General features: G+C 44.3%; 1 protein-coding gene across 2 annotated transcripts; it reads right to left on the reverse strand.

The window, feature by feature from the left end:
- Positions 1–1,928: 1,928 nt before the first annotated feature.
- Hmgcr (3-hydroxy-3-methylglutaryl-CoA reductase) lies at positions 1,929–22,953 on the reverse strand. Of its 2 annotated transcripts, none has more exons than XM_021180103.2 (20): positions 22,856–22,953; positions 18,502–18,689; positions 17,805–17,916; positions 17,502–17,589; positions 16,470–16,554; positions 14,689–14,794; positions 12,170–12,276; positions 11,946–12,062; positions 11,271–11,431; positions 10,927–11,174; positions 10,638–10,813; positions 9,024–9,218; positions 8,312–8,470; positions 8,001–8,158; positions 7,291–7,396; positions 5,175–5,345; positions 4,702–4,842; positions 4,460–4,618; positions 3,591–3,745; positions 1,929–3,214 (listed from the first exon to the last, which is right to left on the reverse strand). In XM_021180103.2, the coding sequence occupies exons 2-20, from the start codon at positions 18,664–18,666 to the stop codon at positions 3,160–3,162; spliced, it is 2,664 nt and encodes an 887-aa protein (XP_021035762.1). In that variant the 5' UTR covers positions 18,667–18,689; positions 22,856–22,953; the 3' UTR covers positions 1,929–3,159. The 2 variants fall into 2 exon arrangements, with proteins under 2 accessions (XP_021035762.1, XP_021035761.1); XM_021180102.2 differs by lacking the exon at positions 22,856–22,953 and adding an exon at positions 22,429–22,767.
- Positions 22,954–26,546: the final 3,593 nt, after the last annotated feature.

Consider the following 26,546-nt stretch of genomic DNA (forward strand, 5'->3'; position numbering starts at 1 on the left):
ACACATACACACTTATGCAGCAGATGTGCAGTTTGGTCTTCATGTGGGTCTCGAACTGGAGCAGGGGCTATCCCAAAAGCTGTTGTCTGTATATGGGCTATGTTCTTCTAGCTGGGCTGCCTTGTCTTGCCTGTGGGAGAAGCACCTAACCTCACAGAGACTGGATGTGTCAGGGAGGGAGGATACCAAGGTGGGGAGGGCCCAACCGCTCAGAGAAGGGGTGGGGAATGGGGGAAGGATTGCAGGAGGAGGTGACCAGGAGAGGGGCAGTGAGTATGATGTAAAGTGAATACGTAAAAATAAATAAAATTAATAATTTGGCTTTTGAGAGAATGCCAAGATCAAGGGAAAGTTTCTCTGGAAGAGTTGGTCCACATGTGTGCTTGCTACTTAATTTGACACAAGCTATTGTCATTTTGAAAGAGGTAACTTCAATTGAGAAAATGCCCCCAACCAGACTGGTCTCTATGTAGCCCCAACTTTCCTTGGACTTGCTACCAGACTGGCCTTGAAATCATAGATCTACTTTGTTCCCCAAGTGCTGGGACTAAAGGCATGCAGCACATTTTCTTAGTGATGGATTTGAGAAGGCTCGGCTCACTGTGGATGGTGCCGCCACCCCTGGCTAGTGGTCCTTGGTGCTAGAAAACAGGCTGATGGGGCTGGAGAGATGGCTCTGTGGTTAAGAGCACTTCAGAGGTCCTGAATTCAATTCCACATGGTGGTTCACAAGCATCTGTAATGTCCTCCTCTGCCATGCAGGCATATATGCAAACAGAGCACTCATATACATAAATAAGTTTAAAAACAAACATGCTGAGCAAGGCAGTAAGCAGCAGTTCTCCACTGTCTTTGCTTCAGTCCCTAGCTCCAGGCTCTTACCTTGACTTCCTTTGATGATGGACTGTGACCAAAGAGTTAAAAGCCAGAGAACCCTTTCCTTACCAAGTTACTTTTTGGTCAGTGTCTCACCACAGCAATAGAAACCATAATTAAGACAGCATGTGAATACAAACACTGACAGTGTGTCAGAGGCCTAAGGGGAGTCATACTAATGTAAATGTGTGCCAAAGAGCTGTTTATCACTCCAGGGTTAGTTCTGACTTGATCTGCCAGCCTTTGGTCTCTCCACGAGCATTCCCTGTGATTCCTGAGAAGACAACTCTCCAATCTTTCACCTCTAACAGCAAAAGTGGAGTAATTACAAAGGAATAGAAGTCAGTTCTGAAGCCCCTTCCCTACCCCACGAAGCTGAAACATACTCGAAGGGACCATTGTGTCAGCTAGCTGATCTTCCCTTCCTCTTAACTTGCCCCATCTGATCACCAAAGAGAATCCGGTTGAGATTATGGATCTGAACTTTTAAGAAAGATCACTGAGACAAACAACACTGGCCAGCTGCTGATGTTGCTGATAGTATAACGGATAATGGAGGGAGGACTTTATGACCCTCAGTGGAGAGGTCAGGCTACCACTTGGCCAGACTTTGCTAACTTCTGGACCTCAGGCTTGGGGTTAATCCTCAATTTTAAAAAAGCCACTGCTTACACTTTTCAATGTTAACTTCCTTTCGTAATTTACTCAACTGGAAAAAGTATTCTATAACAAAATGTATACAATTTAGTAATTGTACAAAACATGAATTTAGCAAGATGACATTGGTTACAGTCACCAGCATAAAACACTCAGTACTTTTTACTGCCACTTCCATGACAAGCTCAGGTAAATAAAATGGTACTGGCTGAAAAGTCACAAGAGGAGCAGTCTGAAACTTGACATACAACAGCAAAGGCAACCCTCCACAATAAATAATACTGACACAGTCACTAAGAGGCTCCATGCTGCCCGCGCGGCACTCTGGGAATGTCTTTCAGAGTCCATCTTCTACACAGATGTCAGCTTCCCAAGACCAAACTTGAAGCATTAGATAGAATACAAAATAAGGAGCTCTTTATTATTATTTATACAAAACTGGTACATTAAAAAAAAAAATTAAGATTCAACAACTCTGCTGACCCCCTGAGGAAGCTAAGAGCTTTCATGGACCCATCAACGGAGCCCATAAATGACTCAGTCACCAAACTCCTGGCCACGGGCGCAAGGCACACAGCGGGCTCCAGGGCCATTCATGTGGCTCCATCATTGGCTCTGTACGCTGACCTGGACCAATGCTACCGAGCACTGTCTTCTCTGGCCCAAGCTAGAGGATTTTATCAGTGTAAAAGTTGAGTTATTTCTTAAACACTTCCAATAAACTCCTAGCATTAGACACTTAATTACAACATATACAGATTTGATAGTTTACCAAAAAATCTAGAATTCAGCTAAATAAGTTAAAATGTCTCTAAAAGAAACTTGGCTTAGAGAAATGGTCGTTTCTTTTGTTTTGTTTTTTTTTAAAAACCTGTTCCCACACTCTAAGTTCTGAGAGGTCCGACTTGCTTGTACTCTCCTCTAGGAAACACTAAGAGCTCTGACATCTTTAGTGCAGAGTGTGGCACAGCTGGCAGAATCTAGACGAAAGGCCTCTCTGAACAAAGACTCACAGAGATAAATGCAGTGACTCTTTTCTTCGTCAACAACTATTTAGCACTACTTAGCACATTATTCTGTAGTTTAAGAATAAAAGTAATTCTTCCATGAAGAAGTAGGTCCCCAAGAATCAATAGACCAGCACCAAATGAATTATTAGTTTACAAAAAATAAACTTAGATTGCAAAGTTCTACAACCCAGACGGAATAAATAAAAATCACAAGTTCTGTCAGCTACAGTGTCATTAAAACCATTTTTAACCCATGGGGAGGTGAGCCCCACACTGATCACCAGGAACTCCATCATTTTGTCAAAACACCAGTTTCCAGCTTGTGGTAGCTTTCAGAAACGAACTGTAGCTCACATCTGTGGTGCTCAGAGCACCGTACCATCCACGTGAGATCTTTCCAGAACACAGCATGGAAAGAACCAGAGTTTCCACATCTGAGGAGTCTCTGTGCAAAGGACCTCAGACGTCTCTGAAAGAGCCAGAAACCAAGCAGGGGTGTCACTGATCATGTCCATTCATCTTCCACAAGACAGTGCATTGAGATTTTTAATTCACAGATTTCATGTTAGTCCTTGAGAACCCAATGCCCGCGTTTCAGTTCAGTGTGTCAGGACCCTCAAGCTGCCTTCTTGGTGCACGTTCCTTGAAGATCTTGTAAATTTATCTTTGATCTACGTCAGAAAAAGACAAAGTAGTAACACAAAGAACATCAGCAATGCAAAATTGGGGAGTTAGGGGTACATGTGTGTGTGTAGATGTCAGAAGACCACAAGGCCACACACTCCTTTTCCGACACAGGGTCTCTCTCAGTAGCCTGGAACTTGCCAAGTAGGCTAGGCTGCCTGGTCAATAAGCCCCCAGGCCCTGCCTGTCTCTACCTACCCAGAGCTTGGACTTTAAAGATCATGACACTACACCTGTTTTGTTTTGTTTAAATCTGGATTCCAGGGCTTGGACTCAAGTTGTCCAAACATTTTAGTGGTAATTCCCAGACCAGGATTATAAAACTTTCATTTGGGAAAAATCTCATCTTCGTGGAAGTCTTACCTGTTGTGAACCATGTGACTTCTGACAAGATGTCCTGCTGCCAAGGCTGCCATCAAGGACAGCTCACCAGCCATCACAGTGCCACATACAATTCGGGCAAGCTGCCGTGCGTTTTCTCCAGGATTGTCTTTGCATGCTCCTTGAACTCCTAGCATCTGTAATCAGAGGCCAGCATGGAAGATTACACAGAGCAGAGCAGACCTAAGCTCCATTAGAAATGCTGGTGCCAGGTGAGCGGATGGTACTAAGCACTTACTTGCTTATTTAATCTATTTGCTCATGATTTATTAGGCATATCACCCAAACCATATATGTGTGTGTATGTGTACATGTATACACACACATACTTTCTTTTTCTTCTTGTTCTTTTTTTTTTTTTTTTTTTTTTTTTTTTTGAGAAACCCTATACTTATTTAGACATCCTGAGGCTAGACTGGCTGAAAGTAAAAGAACAGCTAAGATACAGAATAGAGTGATGTGCTATACTAGACACATTAGTGTGATGGTTAAACTTGGTTGTCAACTTGACACTTGTAGGAAGAGGGAATCTCAATGATAAACTGGCTCCAGCAGTTTGGCCTATGGGCATCTCCTCGGGGTATTTCTTGATTGCAAACTGATGAAGAACCCAGTCCCATGGGCCTGGGCAGTCAAAGAATGAGAGCTGAACATGAGGCTAGAACAAGCCAATATGCAGTGTTCCTTCATGGCCTCTACCTTAGTCCCTGCCTTAACTTCCCTTAGTAATGAATGTCTACCTAGATGTGTAAGTTGAAGTAAACCCTCTTTCCCAACTTTGTTTTAGTAAGAAACAAAGACCTGGGAGTCAGTGGCCTGAGACCACTAAGCTGTGTGCCAGACAATCATACCTGCAGGCAGGCTTGCTGAGGTAGAAGGTTGGTCCCACCACCCACGGTTCCGATCTCTATAGAGGGCATGGTGCAGCTGATATATAAGTCTTCATTTGTGGGGCCACTGGCTTCCATTAAAGTAATACAGTTTGAACTCCCCACATTCTGTGCTGCATCCTGGAAAGAGAAAAGCAAAGATACAGTATAGCTCCTCCAGAGAACAGCAGAGCAGAAAGGACTGTGGGAACGGAGGAGCTCACCTGGCCACACGCGATGTAGATAGCAGTGACAATGTTTGCTGCATGGGCGTTGTAACCGCCTATGCTCCCAGCCATGGCAGAGCCCACAAGATTCTTGTTAATGTTTACGTCAACCATAGCTTCCGTAGTCGTCTTTAACACCTAGATCAGAGTATGTACATTTTACACAGTCCCCTGGGAGAACGAAGTAAAAGCCACTCACATCTACCTCTCTGTGTCTCTAGAAAGCAGGGGGATACCTGTAGCCCCATTTAAACTGTCCCAAGAGGGCTGACTACCTGCACACAGGCATGAACAATAATAAAACAACCATTTTATTGGAAAACTACTCTACAAATGTAATCTTATAAAAGGTGGCAGTATTGTCCTGACTCCCAGAGCCGGGATTATAGCTGTGGGCCTCCACCCTGGCCTCAACTCAGCTAAAGACACTACCATGTAAAAGGCAGGCTGAAACATCCATCCACACTCACCTCTCTCACCACCTTGGCTGGAATGACGGCTTCACAAACCACAGTCTTTCCTCGTCCTTCGATCCAGTTTATGGCAGCAGGCTTCTTGTCGGTGCAATAATTCCCACTAACTGCCAGAATCTGCATGTCAGGGAAGAACTCCTGAAGCTTCAGCAGTGCTTTCTCCGTGCCCTAGAAAGAAGCAAAACAAACACAATGCATGACGGAGCCCCATTCTGACCACCTTAACAATTGTAACGCAGTCATTCCGTACTCTAAGGTACCTAACAAATGTCCAGAACTCTCTGCGTCTGCCAATACTAATGCTCCATAGCCTGTTAAAACATCAGCCACCCCTGTCCTGTCCCTGTCCTGTCCCTGTGCCCCTCTACTGGTGCCCATGCACTTAACAACTCAGATAAGTGGAACCGTGTAGAATGTGGTAACTGACGAGTTCCCTTAGAATGACGTTCTGCTTTACTGCATCTCTCCCTTGTGCACGTATCCACCCAATCAACACCTAGCTTACTCGTTCCTGCTGGCTAGCATGAGTAATGAATGCTGTGAGCATGAATATACAGATAGCACTTTGAGACCGTTTTCAATTCCAAAGGCAGAACGGGAAAACAGATGACACAGCAGTTCTATTTCCAAGCTGTTAAAAAACCACTCCCGAGACTAAACCACCAACCAAAGAACACACATGGAGAGACTCGTGGCTCCAGCTGCCTATGTAGCTGAGGATGGCCTAGTTGGTCAGCAATGGGAGGAGGCCCTTGGTTCTATGAAGGCTCTATGCCCCAGTATAGGGGAATGCCAGGGCCAGGAGGCAGGAGTGGGTGAGTTAGTGAGCAGGGGGATTGGGGAGGGGATAACATTTGAAATGTAAATAAATAAAATACCCAACTAAAAAACTACGAAAAATAAAAACAACCCCCCCATACTATTTCTTACAATTTTTCATTCTTACACATTTAGTTATTTTCCTCTTTCTGAATAATCTTTATAAACAAAAAATCTGTAGCCTGACTAGATGATTTTAACATTTTGAATTTGTCTCTGGGTAAAAAGTTATCAGCAAAATGAAATGTATACCATATAAAAATCTCTCAGGAAACAAAATGAATGGATTATACAAACAAACTGAGTAGGTTTGCTATCTTAAAGTTGGTGTTTCTCAGCAAGGCAACACCTGCCTGTAAACCAGCAGTCAGAGTCAGAGACAAAAAAACCTCACGAGTTGCACGTTAGCCTGCTCTACACAAGGTGCTCCAGGTTGGACCAAGGCTACAGTGAGACCCTGTCTCTCTCTCTCTCTCTCTCTCTCTCTCTCTCTCTCTCTCTCTCTCTCACACACACACACACACACACANCACACACACACACACACACACACACACACACACACACAAAGAAAGCAAGAAAAAAGTCTCTAGAAAAGGTCAATTTCAAAATTTGGAGACAAAGCTCTTTTGGGGTAGCTTAGGTGTGCTCAGAACTGATCTGGGGCCCCATACACCTCCCTACAACACTCGATCTGCACTGAGCTGAACCCTCAGGGCCACTCCTCCTCAGGAAGGAGTTGTTACTGGGCAAACTTCTGAAGTTTTAGCCCCAGATCCCTCCAACCCTTGTGAGGACATTTAGGACACAGACAATGTCAGATCTACAGCAGTGCAGCTAGGCAGACAACTCTGCAGTTACAAGCTCTGGCTGCTCTTCCTGAGGGCCAAAGTCCAATTATCAACACCCACTGGTGGCTCACAACCATATCAAACTCCAGTTCAGAGAAATCACATGTCCTCTTCTGGCCTCTATGGACATCAGGCACACATGTAGGACACAGACATTCATGCAGGCAAAAGACCCATATACACAAGTACATTTTATCTAACTAATTAAAACAAAACAAAAAAACCAGAAACACTACCAAACCAAACTATATTAGCTTTTAATAAAGGTGAAATCAGTCAACTCTGTTAAGTATGTACCACAGAGGTAAGGTGTATCAATAAGAGGTATGGCTGGGGACAGTTTTAGTCTCAGCACTCAAAGCCAAGGCCCAAGAGTCACCATGAGTTCAAGGCCAGCCGGGTGTGCCACCATGGAGCCCTGAGAGACAGAGCACCACACTCACCTTAGAGATCATGTTCATCCCCATGGCATCCCCTGTCTTGGACTGGAAACGGATATAGAGGTTGCGTCCTGCCATCGTCACGTGAAGTTTCTGTAGACGAGCAAATCTGTAAACACGAGGGTTTTATGTTAATCCAAGGTGAGAGATTTACATTTTACTCCTTAGTTCAGCAGGGAGTATTTTTTTCCTTTAGCCACATGAAGGCATTCTCAGGCATGGAGCAGAAGGTGGACCAACTCTAATACACGTGAAGTCCAGATGAGAGCAGACACACTAGCTGGAACTGGCCAGGAGCTTTACATTACTCATGAGCTTCCGTGTGACTGTGACAGTCTTCAAAGTAAACACAGCTAGACGAACTCCCATGGTCTGTGTAGGAATTCCTTCTCTAGGGAAACTAACAGTCTAGTCACAGTGACGGCTTCTGTCTGTCTAATTTACTGTTACTGAGTGGCTCAGGCCACCAGGTCTGCACGGGAAGTGCTTTTACCTGCTGAGCCATTTTACCATCCATTAAAAACCAATGGATTGATAATTTGTCTGCATCAACATCTACCCTAACCAGGAATAAGTATTAGTCATATTAAATGAATGGATTCAGGGGGATGCTACATTACCCGAAGCAGGCACTGTATTTAGCTAGCACAGAGAACAAGCTAAATATCCATATGAACACAGGAACACGTGAACACACACACACACACACCTACCTGCTGGTACTATCAAAGGCCTCCTTTATCACTGCAAACCCTTCAGGTGTTTCAAGCCAGGTCTTTACTTCTGCAGAGTCACAAGCACGTGGAAGACGCACCACTGGGCCTCGAGTCATCCCATCTGCAAGGACCCGGCTGCTGGCACCTCCACCAAGCTAAGCAGAGGATTGTGGGACTGTGTGAATCCACTTCAGTTTCTCCCATCGTCCTTGTGTCTGTCCCCGAATCTGTCCTGGTGGCCTTCCCCTGCCCAGCCACCTTCCTCCCTAGTTCAGCAAGGAGTACCGAGTAAACAAACTCCAACTTACGCTTATGGCTCTGCAGCCCCTGTTAGTGCTGGCCACAAGACAGCCTTCCGTCGTTGCCATTGGCACCTGGTACTCCTTCCCATCCAGGCACAGAGGCCCTGCCACTCCAACAGGGATGGGCATATAGCCAATCACATTCTCACAGCAAGCTCCCATCACCTAAGAAACACAGGTGGGCTACAGGTGAAAGCCTGCACTGTAGCAGATAACCACTCATCTCAGTCCCTGTCGCTAACAATTCTTCAACCTTTCCCCTATAAAACATTTCAATGGATTCTTTTTGTTGTTAAGGTGTTGGTGATCAAGCCAAGGGCTTCATCAGTGTCTGGTAAACATCCTACCACTAAGCCAAACCCCACCCTAAATTTACTCTTTAAAAATATTTAAATTGGCTGGGAGTGGTGTGGCACATGCCTTTAATCTCAAACCCTTGAGAGGCAGAGGGTAGGTGGATCTCTGAGTTCAAGGCCAGCCTGATTTACACAGATCTAGTTCCAGGACAGTCAGAGGGACACAGAGAAACCCTATCTCCAGAAACCAAAATAAATAGTAAATAAATAAATAAATAAATAAATAAGCAAGCAAGCAAGCAAACAAACTGTTGGACTTTCCCAGGGATGATTATAAAATCATGAAAAACATTTTTAAAAGTGGAGCAGTATAAGGTTGGCTACAAGTTACAGAGCAAGCCCTCCCTAATCAAAGAGCATACCAAGGAATAATTATAATCTCTGTAAGGCAGGTACTGTAGAGAGGACGGCTCTGCAAGCTTTGTGGAGAGGAGCTGCCGGCGAATAGACACACCACGTTCATGAGTTTCCATTAGAGTTTCCAATTTGTAAGCTGGGATATGCTTGGCATTGACCAACTGGATGATCTCTGCATCACTAAGGAACTTTGCACCTTTCTGCAGAAAGGAAGAAGAAAATGAAGAGATGGGATTAGATAAGAAGGGCAGTTCAAGAGCAAAGGCTGAAAGAGCACAGTGCAGAGCTGCTCACAGGGCTATAAAGCAGTATATACCAACCCTGGGAACAGTGACACTTAGCCAGACTACACCCCATCCCCTGTGAAGAACAAACCCAGAACAAAGCCTTGCCCTCAGTCCAGCCCCCCTGCCTTCGGTATAACAGGACCTCCTGTACACTTAAATGCTCATGGACTGATCAATGAATATCAATCAATACATATTTACTTACAATGGACAATTAATATATACTCTCTTCAATATTTTTGTGGGTACAAATTGTGGCCCTTAAACAGGATATATTCCAGCTGAGGATACCAATTCTCAAAAGAGCTAAAGTACAAAAACATTAAGAGTAAAATTCAAAAGGCTTTGGGTTTGTAAAGGGGGAGATGATCTGAAAAATATCAAGGAGATCCAAGGAAGTGCTTGCTATGCAGACATGAGGCAGAGTTCAAATCCCTAGCAAGTACATAAAAGCCAGGCACAGTAGTATACATCTGCAATCCCAGCACAGGGCAGGAGGAAGACACAGGCAGTTGCTGGGGACTTGATATGTCCAGTTTAACCAAAATGACAAGCTCCACATTTAGTAAGAGACCCTGTGTACTGGCTAGTTTTGTGTGTCAATTTGACACAAGCTGGAGTTATCAGAGAAAGGAGCCCAGCTGTGGGGCATTTTCTCAATTAATGATCAAGGGGGGCGAGCCCATTGTGGGTGGTGCCATCCCTAGGCTGGTAGTCTTGAGTTCTCTATAAGAAAGCAAGTTGAGCAAGCCAGTAAGCAGCATCCCTCCATATTCTTAATACAGAAAGAATGAGATTAAGCTGATAAGGCTGAAAACATGAAGGGACATCTGTAAATGTGGTGAGAGAACACAGTGTACAAACACAGCTCACTTCAACACACACAGATTCAAAAGCTCCCCATCTCTACAAGACAGTAACTCACTACAAGGAGCTTTGATTCTGGGACCAGAAAGTAAGAAACCCTGCTGCTAGCTTTACAATTTCCTCAATGGTAAATATATAAAGCCTCTTGAGCCTGGCCTGCTCATCTGAAGGGTAGGGATAACACCCCCAAAGGCTATAGGGGATTTATACAGCCGTGAAAAAGCCACGTGACACACTGGACACAGTAGGCCTCAGTAGTACCAGTCTTAACTTCCCTTGATTAAAAGAAAGGTACCAAAAACATCCTCTATAAAAGAAACCCCCAGTGTGAGCACACTCTTGTCCCTCCTCTATATTCTCCCCAGTGTGAGCACACCCTTGTCCCTCCTCTGTATTCTCCCCAGTGTGAGCACACCCTTGTCCCTCCTCTGTATTCTCCCCAGTGTGAGCACACCCTTTTCTCACCTCTGCATTCTCCAGTATCTGCAGACATTCTTCATTAGGTCGAGGCTCGATGGGGAGTTCAATTCCAGGCTCCTGTGCCCCCAGGGTCGATGGAGGGCTGGCTACAGAGGCCCCAAGCACAAACGTAGCTCTGCTTATAGTCTCTGCTTCCACCACTAAAGGTTTTATAACCTCAACTGTGTGAGAGGCAAAAAGACATCTCAAAGTCCTCAAATCACTTTCAGAGGAAGTCACCTCAGGGGGTGTCCTCGGACAAGAGGACCTGAGAGTGAAGAACACAGCACAGTACCTTTTCTCTCTTGGTTCGCTCCTGGATCCTCCTCTCCTGACAAAAGCTTCTGGTTCCTTCTCACAAGCAGAGGCTCACGTCTACAACAGTTGTCTTGAGCTTTCTTTGAGGTCACGACGGGAGACGTGATAGGATTTTTTAATGACAGTGTCGATTCTGTCTCTGCTTGTTCAAAGAAAATATACTTGACAGCCAAAAGGAAGGCTAGACTCAGGGTAATCACTTGCTCAATGTCCATGCTGATCATCCTGAGTGAAAGCAAAGACGAATGTTGTCAGTTCAGAAATAGTAAAGTCGCAGCAGAGCCCAGTGAGAGCAGAGGATTGTGGGTTCCAGTCACTTACTTGGAGAGATAAAACTGCCAGAGAGAAACACTTGGTTCGATTCTCTTGGACACATCTTCGTCCAGACCCAAGGAAACCTTAGACTGTTCTGCTGTGCTGTTCTGAGGAGAAGGATCAGCTATCCAGCGACTATGAGCGTGAACAAGGACCAAGCCTAAAGACTGAAGACATATTTTAAATTGTATACCTTCTGCTTTCTTTCTCGTCCCTCCCAACTCCATAGCCAGACACTTTAGTCCTCAGCCCCACCGATCATGGTAAGAAAGCCCCTAGTTTGTTAAATAAAAGCAATGGTGCTGTAAGGGTTCAAACATTCCAAAGAATAGCCTTTCAAAGACAAGGGTCTATTCAGGAGAGCAAGAATAACAAAGACCATAAGACCCAATGGGGCATGGTGGCAAACACCTTGTATCCCAGCACTCAGGGGGCTGAAGCAGGACGACTGAAAGCTCAAAGTCAGTAAGATTCTGTCTGTCTCAAGGCATCAAACTAAAATCCCCAGAACTTCAAAGCAACAAAAAACTAACTCAGAAAAAAGAGAAGACTGGAACATCACTGAAAGGAACAAATATTAGATAAACAAGATAGGAACTAAAAACACAAACAAAAGCCCCCAAATACCCAAAGTATAAGACACACCGAAACTACAGATCCTGAAGAAAAAAATGCCATTACCATAATCATCTTGACCCTTTGGGTTACGGGGTTCGGTTTATTTTCTTCTTCTTCTAAAACTCTGGCAAAATGGCTGAGCTGCCAAATTGGACGACCCTCACGGCTTTCACGAGAAAGCTAGGAAAGAAGTCGGCACTGCGTTAGGAGGTATGAGGGGACTAAGGAGAGGGGCAGCATGGGAAGTACTACTTTACAACTAATGACACCAGGAAAACCCGCCTCACCTCTAGGACCAGTGACACGCAGGCCGGGAAGAATGTCATGAACACAAAGTAGTTGGCCAGCACTGACATGCAGCCGAAGCAGCACATGATCTCCAGCTGGCGGACGCCTGGGGAGAGAGAGCGGGACACAGCTGCTCAGTGTGGGTCTCTAACATGCCACTTAGCTTACAGGCGCTTCATTTTGTCCTTTGTCATTTACTACAACAAAATTAGCACCACAAAGATGACCTATGACCTGAGGAACAGCAGTCCTGCCAAGGACACAGACCCCAGCATCATCACAATGCTGTATGTAATGGTGTTGTTTCACACAGCTGGCCAACAAATGCTTCCAATTCTTCTGTATCACTTTGGCTGAGACAAGCAGCTGTAAGACCAGCTACTCTACAGGGATTACTTTATCCTCCAAACTACACTACTCCTCTAGACTCACTTATCAGAAAAGCAATTCATTAGCCCATGTGTCCATGTTGATTTATAATATAATGCAGTTATGCCTTTCTGACACGGCATCTCAGGAAATGGTCCTTACAAAGCACTATAACTCTACAACCCCCACAGTGCCTACTGATGCTCTAAGCATTTTACTTCACTGACCTATCTGAAAATGATACAATGCAAAAATGTTAATAAATCAAGAGTGAAAATTAACAAACATTTCACCACAAAATTATTTCGAGGATCAGTTGGTAATCTCAAATAGAAGGTGCCAAAATTGTACAGACCAGAAAAAAAATTAAGATCACCAACTCCTACTCTTTGGCTCAAATTAAAGTAAAAAACTACATTACATTATTTATTCTCACAACCAAGGGCATCTGAGAAACTGCAAGTTATACATATAATAAATAAAGCAAGTCTATACATTCAACTTAAAAGTAGACTTTCATAATCAATACTTAACCAATGCTTTCACAAATCAATCACCAACTTTTTTTTTTGGGGGGGGGGTTAAACTCCATGTTGCCATCATTCTTCCTGACTGTCCCCAAAGCAGCTGCTCTGCCACTTTGGTACCACACAGGACACAGCTCTAGTCCAAAGACTTCTGAGCAGCTGTGGCTTGTATGTGTGCTGGGAACTGCACCCTGTACCTTTATATATGCAAAGTACACACTACCACTGAGTTAGCTACACTTAGCCCAACCCTTTTCTCAACTGGCCTTTTCAGTTATGCCCAGGATGTGGTAGAATGTGTCCACAGCACATACAAGCTCCAGGATCAATCCCTCACACTGTGTAAAAAGGTAGGCAGTGGGTTGCTGCCTAATTAATTTTAAGCCCTATTTCTGCAGATAAAGATGACTTCAGTGGCTTCTGCCACTACACATCTGATTCTTCGATTCGTTTCTCTAATGATTCAAGACAAGGCGTCAGCCCGACTACTTTCTGCATAAGATTCAAATATGCAGCCTTTGCTTCAAGGCCTGTAACTTCCTGGTCCACCTTCAACATCTCAAACTCTCTTGTTTATGTAGTTGTGTTTTCACCTGATCAACATTTTATTTAGTGGTGATGACATGACAGTATCGTCATAAAAACTCAAAACTATACCTTTAAAGAAGGTAATTTTTCTGTGTGTGTGTATGTGTGTGTGTTACACAAAGTACATCTTAAAAGTCTGAAAAAACATGTGCTATAGACTGAGCCGCTGAGCTCTATCCTTAGCAGTAAATTTTAAAACAATTTTTAGAATGTTTTTTCTTTCCTAAATAAAAACCTTTGTTGAATAGTAGAATATGTGTTATTACTATCAGAAATTTAAAGAAATACATAGTATCTAATAAATGAATACAGAGACAACCAAATTTTCTCCCAAAAGAAAGACAATTAGGGGTTGGAGTAGCAGATAACTCAACAGCTAAGAGTGTCTTGGGCTCTTGCAGAGGCCTGGAGTTTGGTTCCCAGCACCCACATTAGATAGCTCACAACCACCTGTAACTCCAGGGGCCACAGATGGATGGACGGACACACACACACAACCAGAACTAAAAAAATCTAGTCTAAGACCAGGACAGCTCATCACAGCATGGTATATTCACTCTGGCAAATCCCCACTGTACGTAATGGAGCCCTGTTTGAAGTTTAGTATTAATTCTCCATGCTGCTTTAAGGATGAGGAAGTGTGCTGAGGCTGATGCTGCAGGCAGGCTAGGATGTATGGCCTAGTACCTAATTAAACCTCCCAACTACCTACCTCCAACATGGCAATTAAAATACAAGGAAAGGAATTCCTAATTCAGCCCAGGGAACAGCAGTGTCTCCAGACCAGCCTTGCAGTACCACCTTGGTTATAAACCAAGAGCGGACACAAAGAGAGAAGACAGCAAGCATGGGAAACATCCGAAACCTGGTACTACTTTCTTACCAGGCACACAGAGGTCCATACATCCACACACTTACAATATCTCCCGTTCAAGTCACTGAAGTCAGAATCCAAGAATAAACAATGTAAATGTCAGAACTGCTATTTTCCCTTTTAATGACAACTGTAAGTGTATTAGAAATTGTTTACAAACCTGACATGGTGCCAACTCCAATCACAAGGCATTCCACAAGAGCGTCAAGGGTGAATGTGGGGCCCAGGATCGCCATCCCACGAGCTATATTTTCCCTTACTTCATCCTGAAGAATAGACCAAACATATCGGTGGTTGTTAAGTGCACATTAGCCTTTTTAAATGCTAGAGAGCATCCTGGGTCCTACATGAAACTTACTTTACTACGCAAACAACAAGATAGAATGCATTCAATAGGCAAGGTGGGCAGTGAGAGACACGGATACGGATCACTCCTGTGGTTAACCAACCACTGAAACCCTACCTGACCACACCTTTCCTAGTGGCCATTCCTGCTTGTCAACTTGACTAGATCTGGAATGAACTACAATCCAGAATTGGAAGGCTCACCAGTGACCCTTATCTGGAGGCTGGGAGACAGAAGTTTCTGATCTGGATCTTGGTGTGTGGTGGCACACACCTTTAATCTGGGCTACACCTTCTGCTGGAATCCATATAAGGACACTTGAAGAAGGAAGGTTCTCTAGCTCCTTCGCCTGCTTGCCGTGTGGGACAGAGCAACTGCTAGATCCATGGACTTCCATTCACAGCTGCTACTGACCATTGTTGGGAATTGGACTGCAGACTGTAAGTCATCAACAAATTCCCTTACTATATAGAGACTACACATAAGTTCTGTGACTCTAGAGAACCCTGACTAATACACTTTCTTTCACATTTCATATTACATTCTGGCTCCCACCAACAAAAGCTTAGCTGAGATTCTCTGAGGTCACATTAGTACAATAAAACCTAAAGAATTTTCATATCAAAATGTTCAAATGATCAAAAGCAGTATCCAATATTTATAATTGGGATAGAACTATGACCTCTTTCACAGCTTGGGGGAGGGGCTAGTTCAGTGAGCACTTGATGGTCCTGCAAAAGGTCCTTAGTTTAATGGTCCGACACTGAAGGAAAATCGTAAAAGGACGAAATAGGATATGGTGGTGTGTATGTCTGCAATCCCAGCACTCAGCTGACCCCGGCAGGAGGAGCACTATAATTCAGGGCAGAATGAGATACACAGTTTGTCTCAAAAAGAATTCTGCTACAAGGCTGTTTAACACGATGGTGAGTTTTTTAAAGTCACCAATGAATGTCAGGATGAATTTAAGATGAGAAATGTTAATTTGAGGGACTTAGAAACAATGTGATGGGAGGCTCTAGTCCACTAGATCTGTTGCAGTGTGAAGGTGAGAAGGCCCCCAAAGGCTCTCATGTTTGAACATTTGATCCTCAGTAGGTGGCACTCCTTGGGAAGGCTGAGGGGGTGGAGCCTCATCAAAGGAAGTGGATCACAGGCTGTGGGCTCTGTGGCACCAGAGCCTGGCCCAACCCTCTTCTTGGCTGCACTGGGCCTCCAGGCCTCCAGGCTCTGGGTGCACACCTTCCCAGTTCCATGAACCACCTCCTGGCAACACAAGCCCAAACAAGGCTGGCTCCCTGTAATTGTCCCATGTCCGGTATTTGGTCAAAGCAATGAGGAAGCACCCAGAACACTCACTCTTTCCCGAGGCCCCAATAGGCAATGCATTCACCTAAGTCACCACGGCACTGTCATTTCAGAAGACTTTCAAAGGGAAAATGGGGAAGTGAGACACTTACACAAACCAGTCTTAAAACATGTGTCTAAAGGCTCGAGACAGCAGTTACACTTTGAACAGTAAAGAACTCTCTCTCCTCTGTGACAGACAAATGTGGGGGAGATCATCACACTCCGGGGTTACAGACAGCGCTCACCTGTGAATTTGAACTGAGGGCAAACTTTGCTAATGCGCTCGCTCTAGAAAGGTCAATCAAGAGCAGAAAAAAGGGCAAAGCTTCACTGGGGGGATAAAAACAAGACAAGTTACATTTAACACAGGGATAATATAGTTTTAGAAACTTCTTAATATAATCCTTCCCATAGCACACACACACGTGGCATGACCACTTTTCTGCTAGCATTCTTAAGAAGCCTTGAATAAGAGATGCTCAAAGTATTTGCTCAAGTTTATTTTGTTTCACTCTTTTGAGACAAAGCCTCATGAAACTCAGGCCGACTTCTAACTTGCTGTGGGGCCGAAAGTGGCCTTGGATCCCTGACCCTTGTGGAGGTACAGGCACTGTCATTATGTCCAGCATAACTAAAATACTGGGCAATGTTATAGTGTAAATGAACACGCACTGAAACACCTCTTCCATGTTTTCTCAGCAAAGTGCTCTTCTATGTTTATAAAATGTACCTGGATTAACATTAAGTAAACCGTGTCATACGCCCACTGGTGAAGCTACCCCGACCTCCCCCAAGGCAAGCAGCTAAAAAAGCAAAATCTATAAAGGAATCACTCCCACAGCTGCTGCTGACTCGTGAGATGCATCTACGCCTAGGTGACGATGGTGAGCATCAACAAAAACTGTCCATACAAATACTCATCACTGTGGTACTAAGAAAGATCAACTTAATCCAACACTGGAATAACGAACTACAAAATATTTACACAGAATACCATACAGCTATCACTAATAATTGACTTTAACACTAAGGTTAACAGGAAAAGATGCAGATGAGTTATGTTGGCACGGCATGTACAGTACGATACTAAGAAAACATGTCCAAAAGAAATGGGAAGAATATATATCAAAATGCCAACACCCAGAGCTAGCTAATAGCAAGTTCATGAAAACTTTCCCATACTTTTTAAACTTTTAAATGTATGCATCACCTTTAATACAGGGAATAAAGGGTCTTAAGAATATGTTTTAGGAGAACACACACTGGGCTTTACTTACTTTAAGCCTGTCAATTCTTTGTCGAGGAAATGAATGACGACCGTACTGAAGACAAAACTTGAGAAAATTGTGAAGAGGCCAGCAATACCTAAACGGCAAACGCCACAGTTAAAGTCAGAACTCCTTACTACACACGGGATACATGCAGTCTCACTCAGTGCTCTGTAAGAGCAAAGCCACGTTCCTCTGTATCACTGAGGCCTCTCATCTGAGAGTACTAACTGCTGAATGTACTCAACACTCTTTCAGTAGTGCATTGAAATCAAAAGTCTGCCAGCACGCACAGCCGGCGACCAGCCTTACCCAGAATGTACTTGGACCCAAGCTGCCGTAGGTTCTGGAACTGGAAGTAAATGTACAGGATGGCGATGCATCGCGTTATTGTCAGGATGATGATGTCGCTGCTCAGCACGTCCTATTGGCAGAGGAAGCGTTCAAACAAGGACCCACAGCAGCAATTTTTACTCTGTCATTGGTTCACATATCACAAGAATAGAAATGCCACCATAGTACAACCAAATCAAAAGCCAATATAGAAACCAAAAGTTGAATACAACTTTTAAGCAATCTAATTCTTCGCAATCATTTTTTTCTGAAAGTCCTTACAAAAGCTGTATTTCTCAAGGGAGTCAACTATATTCACTTGTATTTAAAGAAGCTTTTTTTAGTGTATTCCATATCAGGTACACAGCTGAAAATTTGAGATAGGCCCACGATAAGACTACTCACAACTTTTTGCTTATATGGTCTCTAAAAAGGAGACCTTTTTTTCATTCTTTAGAAACTGAAAATGAAGCCAGGCAGTGGTGGCGCACGCCTTTAATCCCAGCACTTGGGAGGCAGAGGCAGGCAGATTTCTGAGTTCGAGGCTAGCCTGGACTACAGAGTGAGTTCCAGGACAGCCAAGGCTATACAGAGAAACCTTGTCTCAAAAAAACAAAAAACAAAAAAGAGAAATTGAAAATGAAATTCACTTTAGTCAGTATCAAAGTAAACTAACCTCTTCAAATTTGGGGCACTCATAATTCCAGCCACAGATCTTGTTGTTGCCGGTGAACATGTTCATGGACATCATACAGATTGTAAGTGTCACTGTTCCCACAATAACTTCCCAGGGGTGGGAGGCCACGAAGAGGCCATGCATCCGGAAAAGTCTTGACAACATTGTAGCCTCACAGTCCTTGGATCCTGGAAGGATATACATAGGAAGAACACTTAGCATGCATGGGGTTCACTTTCAGGACAAAAGGATGCTGTCAGCCCTAAGTGCAGCATCTCACATACAGGACTATTCCAGCGTTCTGCACAGTCCTGGAACATGAGTGTAATGCTCTATCAACATGGTGCTTGCCACTTCTTCAACCACCTAAATCCTTTATTACTCACTGGCAAACAACTTATATGCAAATGCTCCTTTAAAAGTTAAGTTTCAAGAGTAACTCCTTGTAGTTATGTGAGCCAAGGAGGAGCAGAATAAATAAAGCACAAAGCAGACATGAGACTATTCCCACTTTTTAGTTAAATAGAAAGCCCACGAGCCCTTTTCAGCGCCCACATGCCTAATAAAGGCAACGCCAAAGCACCTTCATCTCGATCACCTTGCCATACATCATGATGTTCATTTCATTCTCTGGAACACAGGCAGAATGTCACTAGCACAATGTATAAGAAACTTTCCTAAGGTGGCTGTCACCAGAAATCTTTTCTGATCTATACTTCCACGTTAGTAAAACGGGGGCATGCATTTCACTAGGATGGCTTTTCTCCTGGCAAACTACAGGGGCAAGAAGGCCCATTTAAATGTGTCAGATGTGGAAGGCTCCTTAACTTTTACAGCCAGCCAAGACTGGAAAGTCAGTAGAAGTAGATGCTGGGTAAAATGAGACATGTATTTATCATACAGAAAGACCCGCAAGAAGTGAAGATACAGCTCAGTGCAGGGCCCTCCGTTCAAAAAAATCCTCAAAAACTACGACTTCTTGTCTGACAAGAGGATTCAACAGAATAAATAGCAAGAAGATCTGAGCTAATGAAATGACTGCCACCCTTCCCACATCTGATGGCTAATTAACAAGTTTGACATTCCTATTTGAAATGTCATCTTATAAAGTCTCTGATGGCCTACAGAGATATTTCTCATGGTAAAACTATAGAGCAAAATGAAAAATATTACCCATAACAATCAGTCAAAAACTAGATCCCGGGAGATGGGTGTGTGGATAATAATGCACTTGCATCTAAGCCTCACTGCTTCTAACACTGCAGACTGAGCTCTGCCCTCCACTCTCAGGCCACAGTACACACCAGTGCACACAAGCACACACAACAGAATACAAATGATGACAAGAAACCAACTAACTAAGTCCACTGATTGTCAGCAAGAATTCAAATAGATCTCACACATTTACTAAGAAAGTGACTTATTGACTGATGACACCAATTAGCCAGGCAGTGGTGACAAGGGAGGCAGAGGCAGTCAGATCTCTGAGCTCAAAGCCAGTCTGGTCTACACAAGAGAAACCCTGTCTGGAAAAACCAAACCAAAACCAAACCAAAAAAGGGACCACCACCACCACCAAATTAAGTAAAGGAGGCAAAAAAGTACCAGGGCGAGGGTGGGAGGTAAGAACGGTGGGAGCTTGGCTTTTAAGAATGAAGCCAATTAGCCAACATCATCTCTGATTCCAACATTCCATTTTTCCTCTATATTTCAATATACCAGGCTACACGCCAATATAACTGGTTTTCAAGATGGTCACAGCAACACATTAATTCAATCATAAAATCAATGTTGCTGATAAGAACAGTTTTAACTAACTAAAAATAGAAAGCAACATAAAAGTAGTTGACAGGTAAGGCAGGGAACACGGGTAAGTACCATGTAAACTCATGCATCATGAAATTATTCACAACGACCTCACTATGTTTCTTCCTGTGGGTCTTAATTTTGGAAAGAACAACTAGTACAGCATAAAATATGGCAGGTATCCGTACTTATCTTTTTTTCAGTACTGCATAATGAGTTTTACCACCTTCCTCTCCGGCATCTTGCACTGATATACACAAATACCCGAGAAAGGACAACCACACAGTACTTTTTATGGAGGGCCTGGGTTTAAAGAACGAACACTTTAAACCTGTCTAGGATTCTCATGAGAAACCACATGTCCACTGGCCTCTCTCACACAATCTCTTAAAATCAGAAACTAAAGCAAACTGTTGGAAAAGCCTGGCTTCGAGGTTTCAGAAGGTAGATTAGTTTCAAATCTAAATGAAAAGCGCTTCCAGCTCTCCACCCTTCACCGCAAAAGCTTCAATAGTCTTCCTCAATGAGTCAATTTTATTCATCACTATTAAAAGTGATTCCACTGAGAAAAATGTAAATTGCTATCATGAGGAGCCCCAATGTGATTACCAACTAGTAACCCCATACCCACACTACCCCAGGCACACCAGACCTCCCACCCAGCTCGGTTCCCGGGGCCTGACAATCTTGCCACTCTTCCCTGCACGTACAGCTTCTTCTTCTTCTTTTTTTTTTAATAATCTGAGGGGAAAAAATTACACAAAATCCTGTTCCACAATCCAACCAAGTACAGAGAACCACACCTACCTGGAACTACAAACTGAGCAATGTTACAAAGGTATGTCAAAAGTAACCGTAATTATAAACTTGTCTCTCAGGAGCACCTCCCATTTCTCTGTGACTAGGCAAAGTGACACCGGTGTAGCAGTTTATGAAAGCTCAGAAGGTCCCTTTTCTGCTGCGCTGCAATAAAAGAACTTGCCTACTTATCCAAATACAGTATACAGCAAACATTTCACAGACTCCTCAAATGGTTGAAAATTTAAACTCACCGGACTTCTTAAATTCTAATTCTATTTAGGAATAGATCCATCAACCACTGCCAACTAAGAGACAGGCTTCTCTGAGATTCTTCCAGTCCATTCATTCTTCCTGTGGTACACACCCCACTCTTTGATTAGATGTGTGCAGGTTGTCCCTTTGAGGGTAAGACCCCACCTAATCCTACACTGTAGCCACGTCTAATCCCAACAGGATGAACATTCTGCTTTCTTAGCCTACCCATCCATCAAAGGGGGCCATCATCACCTTGCACAGAAAACAAGTTCTGTACTCAACTTTACCATACATTACCCGTTTCTAAGTCCATCTCCTCTTCACTGTCAAGTTCTCTGACCAAAGTATTAAGTGGAACCATAAAGAACTAATATTTTAAGAACTTAAAAAAATAGCACAATTTTAAGATAGATTTAAGGATTCAGAAACTGATCCCAGAATATAGCTCACAGTCTACAAATGAGACAAAAAATATAGCAGTGTGAGCATGCATGCCATGCTCCCCCCACCCCCCAGGCACACCCTTTATCTTGAAATAGCTGTGACATACACACAAGTTTTCGTGTTAATCTGATACTTTATGCGTGGTCAAGTTCTAAAAAGTCACTACGACTAAGTAAGCCCACAAAACGCAGGCCAACCTCACAATAGATCCGACACTTTTGCCCTACGATAAATAAAATGAAAAGAAATCACAAGTAACCAAACAAAATGTATTCCCTACTTTGTGTGATGCTTCAATTGTACACAACGACTTTGTAAGTAAAGAGCCAGTAACAGACGTTTCCTGTGGCTTTACAGGACTTAGCCCGAAAAGATACAACCTCAAGAAAGATTCCATCTGACCGCTTTCGATGAAAGACTATTAACTTCGCCCAGCCTCAGAAGTCTACTGTTTCACTTGCGAACCTCTAAGGCCATTTTCTTCGCTCAAACCAAATTAATTCCAATAGGAGCATAAGGTAAATTGACATCAGTATCAATGAGACTACGCCCCTTAGGAGAAAGACGGTGATATACAGGTCAAGAGACCGACTTCGGAGGGCTAGCTGTGCCTGTACAGACCTCGCATCCTCCTCCGGGCCCACTAGGAGGGGCACAACCTGCCGTACCCACACGGATTGTGTCAATTTGCAGCCTACATCTCCATCACTTTAAAGACCGGTCCTGCCGCAAGGCAGCGCCTGGGAGTGAACCCTTGTTCTCTAGGGCTCCGCGAACATCGCTCCCGCTGTCCCCTCTGCCAGGCACTCGTTGTACACGGATGACCGTGACCGCCCGGTCAGCACAGCGCCCTCCGGACTGGACCCACGGACGCCCCGTCGCTGCACTGGCTCTCAGGCCCACCCGGCCCACGGGTTCCCTGGCCGCCGCCCTGCCGCCGGGCCTCAAGGACGTGTCCCCGCGGTCCCCTCGGTTCGCAGCCGCCTCGTGAGCCCAGGCGGAGCGCGAGACCCGCTGCCCCGCCGGTCCCCAGCGTCCACCAGCTCACCTCCGGATCTCAATGGAGGCCACCAAGCCGGCCCAGCCGCCGTCTCCAGCCAACGGAGCCCCGGGCGGAAGGAACTGCGCTTACGCACGCTCCGGGCCGCCAGCCGGCCGCCAATAAAGAAGGATCGTCCGATCCCCTAGCCAATCGTCGGGCGGCTGCTCAGCCTGACGGCCCACGTCACGAACGGTCTCCCTAACAACCGCCCACTGCTCGCACCCGGGCGGAGAACGGGCACCGCACCATCTCTCACCACGGTAGAGCCAACCAATGACGGGTCGGGTCCCAGCATCGCGGCCTTCCTATTGGTCTCCGAGCCGAGGGGCGCCTGCAAGGACGCCGCCCGCGCGGGGAACAGGGGATGCCGCGGGTGGAGTACCCCGAACTCAAGAGTTTGACCTGCAGGGTCTTGACCCCGTGGGAAGACCACGGGAGGCCACCGTGTTAGAGTTGGAGCGTGGGGGATGAGCGCGGGTTAAGGTTGAAAAGAAAAAGCCCACTTAGTAGAGAGATCTGTGGGGAAGTAAGTAGTAGAGCTCTAAAAAAAAAAAAAAAAAAAAAGAGGAATTTAAAAAAGAAAACGAAACGTGGCAGGGACTTGCAGCCCAAACCCCCTGTGACATACCCATCAGTGCTAATGGCTCCGGCTATCCGGGGTCACCTGTTGTACACTGGATTCTTGCTGAAGAGTCCCTCTCCCGTGTCGTCTCTGAATTCCCTCTGCTCTCCTGCTGGCTGCAGGCCTTTATCAGCTCTTAACTCAAACTTGCAATAACCTCTCCTAACTGGTCTTCCCACTCTCGGGTGCTTACACCTTCTGCTTCTGGCGTTTCTGCTGCAGTAATCTTCCTCTTATGCCATACACCTGCCCCTAAATCATCAGCCTGCGAAGAAGCTGACACCTCCAGTATGGCCCAACCCCATTTCACCTACACAACTCTATCCCTGTGTTAGCCTAGAGTAACTTACCCTTCGATTGTACTGAAACGCTTTTGACACCCCTGTTCATGGTCTTAGTTTAGCCCGGATATACCTACCCACTTTAAATTTTGAAATCCTAATTATACCTCAAGGATCATTCATATGCCACCTCCTTTCCTGATTCTCTCAAACATATGTCATCTCTCTCTTCTGAACGCCCATAGCACTTCCGTAATATGACTTGTCTTTACTGTTTTATGTGGAAACGTCGTAAAGAGAGCAATTGGTACATAACTCCTTTTGTTTTTGCGCGCTCTCTGTTTCTGTGTGTGTGTGTGTGTGTGTGTGTGTGTGCTGCTGTGCACCACATGTACAGAGCAGTGCCCAAGGAATGGCAAGAAGAGGGTGAGGGATCCTCTGGAACTGGAGTTACATAAGATGGTTGTTAGCTGCCAACTGAATCTGGATTCTCTGAAGAACTGAGGTGCTCTTAACTGATGAGCCATCTCTTAAAACACTATATGCTCAGTAGTACTTTTAATAATCTAAAAATGTACCTGGTTAGAATCTCATCGTTGTTATAAAATAGGGATTGCTCCCATTTCACACAAAGAACATGCTCTAAACAACTTGAATCGATTGGAACACTAAGATTTCATTCCATATCTAAAGCTGGGCTGCCAGAGTTACCTTCCACTGGCTTAGTATAGAGCCTTTGTTCATATCTTTACGAAACACTCCAAAAAGTTTCTTATGTCCAGTGTGTGGTGGTTAGAGCTGGAAGTATAACAATAGACACAGTACACGTGGCACCCACCAAAGTGAAAGCAATTGAAGTGATCTGGCCAGGGATGACAACGTTCTATTTCGGACTTCTTAAATGGGGCGGGGGGGGGGGGGGGTGCGGGAGGGGGGAGGGGAGCAGGAGGAAATGAAAAAAGGGCAAGAAAAAGGGCAAGAAAGAAAAGTAAAGAAAGACATAGGGGAGACAAGGTATAGATAAGTCCAAGAACCTGGAAACCCTGTCATATTCTTCATGCCTCTAAAAGTCTGACGGGCTAAATGTCTCATATTACAGATTGTAAAAATTGTTACTAATACAGCCTTAAAGGCAAATGTGGTGGTGCATGCATGTAATTCTAGCACTGGAAATTTAAGGAAAGAGAGGCCATGAGATTGAGGCCATCCCAGGCTACAAGGGAAAACCATAAAAATGCTTAAATTTTTCCTGAAAGGATTACAAAGCTACTGCAGAAAAGACAAAATGAGGTTTGAAAACTTTTGTTCCCAAATTCTTTTTGAGAACTCCAGTAGACATATGAGTTAAAAGCCAAGCAGGAAGTAGCTGTTGGGTATAGTTCAGTAATAGGCTTACCCAACATTTTTGAATCCCTGGGTTTGAGCTCCAACACAGAAAAAAAAAATGAAATTCTATCTCATTTTATATTCTTTTTTTTTCGAGACAGGGTTTCCCTGGCTGTCCTGGAACTCACTTTGTAGGCTGGCCTTGAACTCAGAAACCTGCCTGCCTCTGCCTCCCAAGTGCTGGGATTAAAGGCATGCACCACCATGCCCAGCTCATTTTATATTCTTAAAACAACCTCAGTCGGCATCATTCTCAGAATGTATTCCAAAAGAACTATTAGTTTGTCTCACCGAGAATCAGTGCTTTACAAATTGAATTTTTTGGCATGGATTATGTGTAAAGATGGTGACTTATGGCAAAAGGAAAAACAATAAGATTGTATTTCTCTGTGTTTATTTGTTTGTTATTGAGACAGGGTCTCATGTAGCCCAGACTCACCTCAAACTATGTAGCTGAGGATGGCCTTGAATTCCGGATCCCCTTGACTCCTTACAGGTATGCACCACCATGCTCTGTCCTCTCTCTTTCATACACCATGCCCTGCTGCCCCCTATACCCACACCTCTGCTACAGCTGTGAGTGCTTTGGATGCACCTATGAACTCCCTTGTCAGCTGTCCTACATGAACAATAGCAGAATCTGCCGTGCTGCGCTTCTCAAGTGGCAAAACTTTAGGAAGGGGACACCTAAGTATTATAAATATATACTATATTTATTGTATATGTAATATAATATCAGCAACTTGCCTGAGTTCTCAGGGGAGAAATAGCAAAACAGGAATGTGACCTCTGGAACCTGGCACGATGCTGTTACATAAGCAGGCTGCTTTGTCCAGGACATCTTGTATTGATTGCTCAAGCTTCTGATTCTCCATCACAAAAGAGGTTTCACAGACCTGGAGAGTCATATTTATTTCCTGTCACAGGCCCTCGTTCCATTCAGGATTATGTAGTCCAGTCTTGAGCAGTTCTCCCTCGCTCTTTGTTCTGCATGATGCTATTTATTTTAAATCTCTTTGAAATTTTTCCATAACAAGACACTAAAAGTAATAGCTGGTAACATTTAATTTTGAATAGCTATTATAATAGATTACCATTCCTGCTGAAGATCAGGAAGGAGTTAACAGGGATTTATTAGATTGGATCTTCATGGATCTTCAAACTATAGAGTTTGAAAAAGAAAACTTTCAAAACCTAGATGCTCTCCTGGTACTGTGGTAAGTGTTCTGTCTGAGATATGCACAGGGTACCAGGGATATCATCTGGGTTGTGTTTCAAAAAGCAGGGAGGAAGGGGCTTGAAAATTGTCCCAGGTTCTTCAAACAAAATCATGAGTTTAAGAGTGGAATAGCAACCGGGCATGGTGGCGCACACCTTTAATCCCAGCACTTGGGAGGCAGAGGCAGGC

Source organism: Mus caroli, chromosome 13 (genome assembly GCF_900094665.2).
Source record: "Mus caroli chromosome 13, CAROLI_EIJ_v1.1, whole genome shotgun sequence".
NCBI lineage: Eukaryota > Metazoa > Chordata > Mammalia > Rodentia > Muridae > Mus > Mus caroli.

Bases quoted from the DNA above. Each gene is read 5' to 3' on its own strand.
- Hmgcr (XM_021180102.2), bottom strand. The intron at 7,397-8,000 runs GTAGGTGTGTGT...TCGTGTTTACAG, and splicing joins GCCTTTGATAGTACCAGCAG to ATTTGCTCGTCTACAGAAAC. The intron at 3,215-3,590 runs GTAAGACTTCCA...TTTCTGACGTAG, and splicing joins AGTCACATGGTTCACAACAG to ATCAAAGATAAATTTACAAG.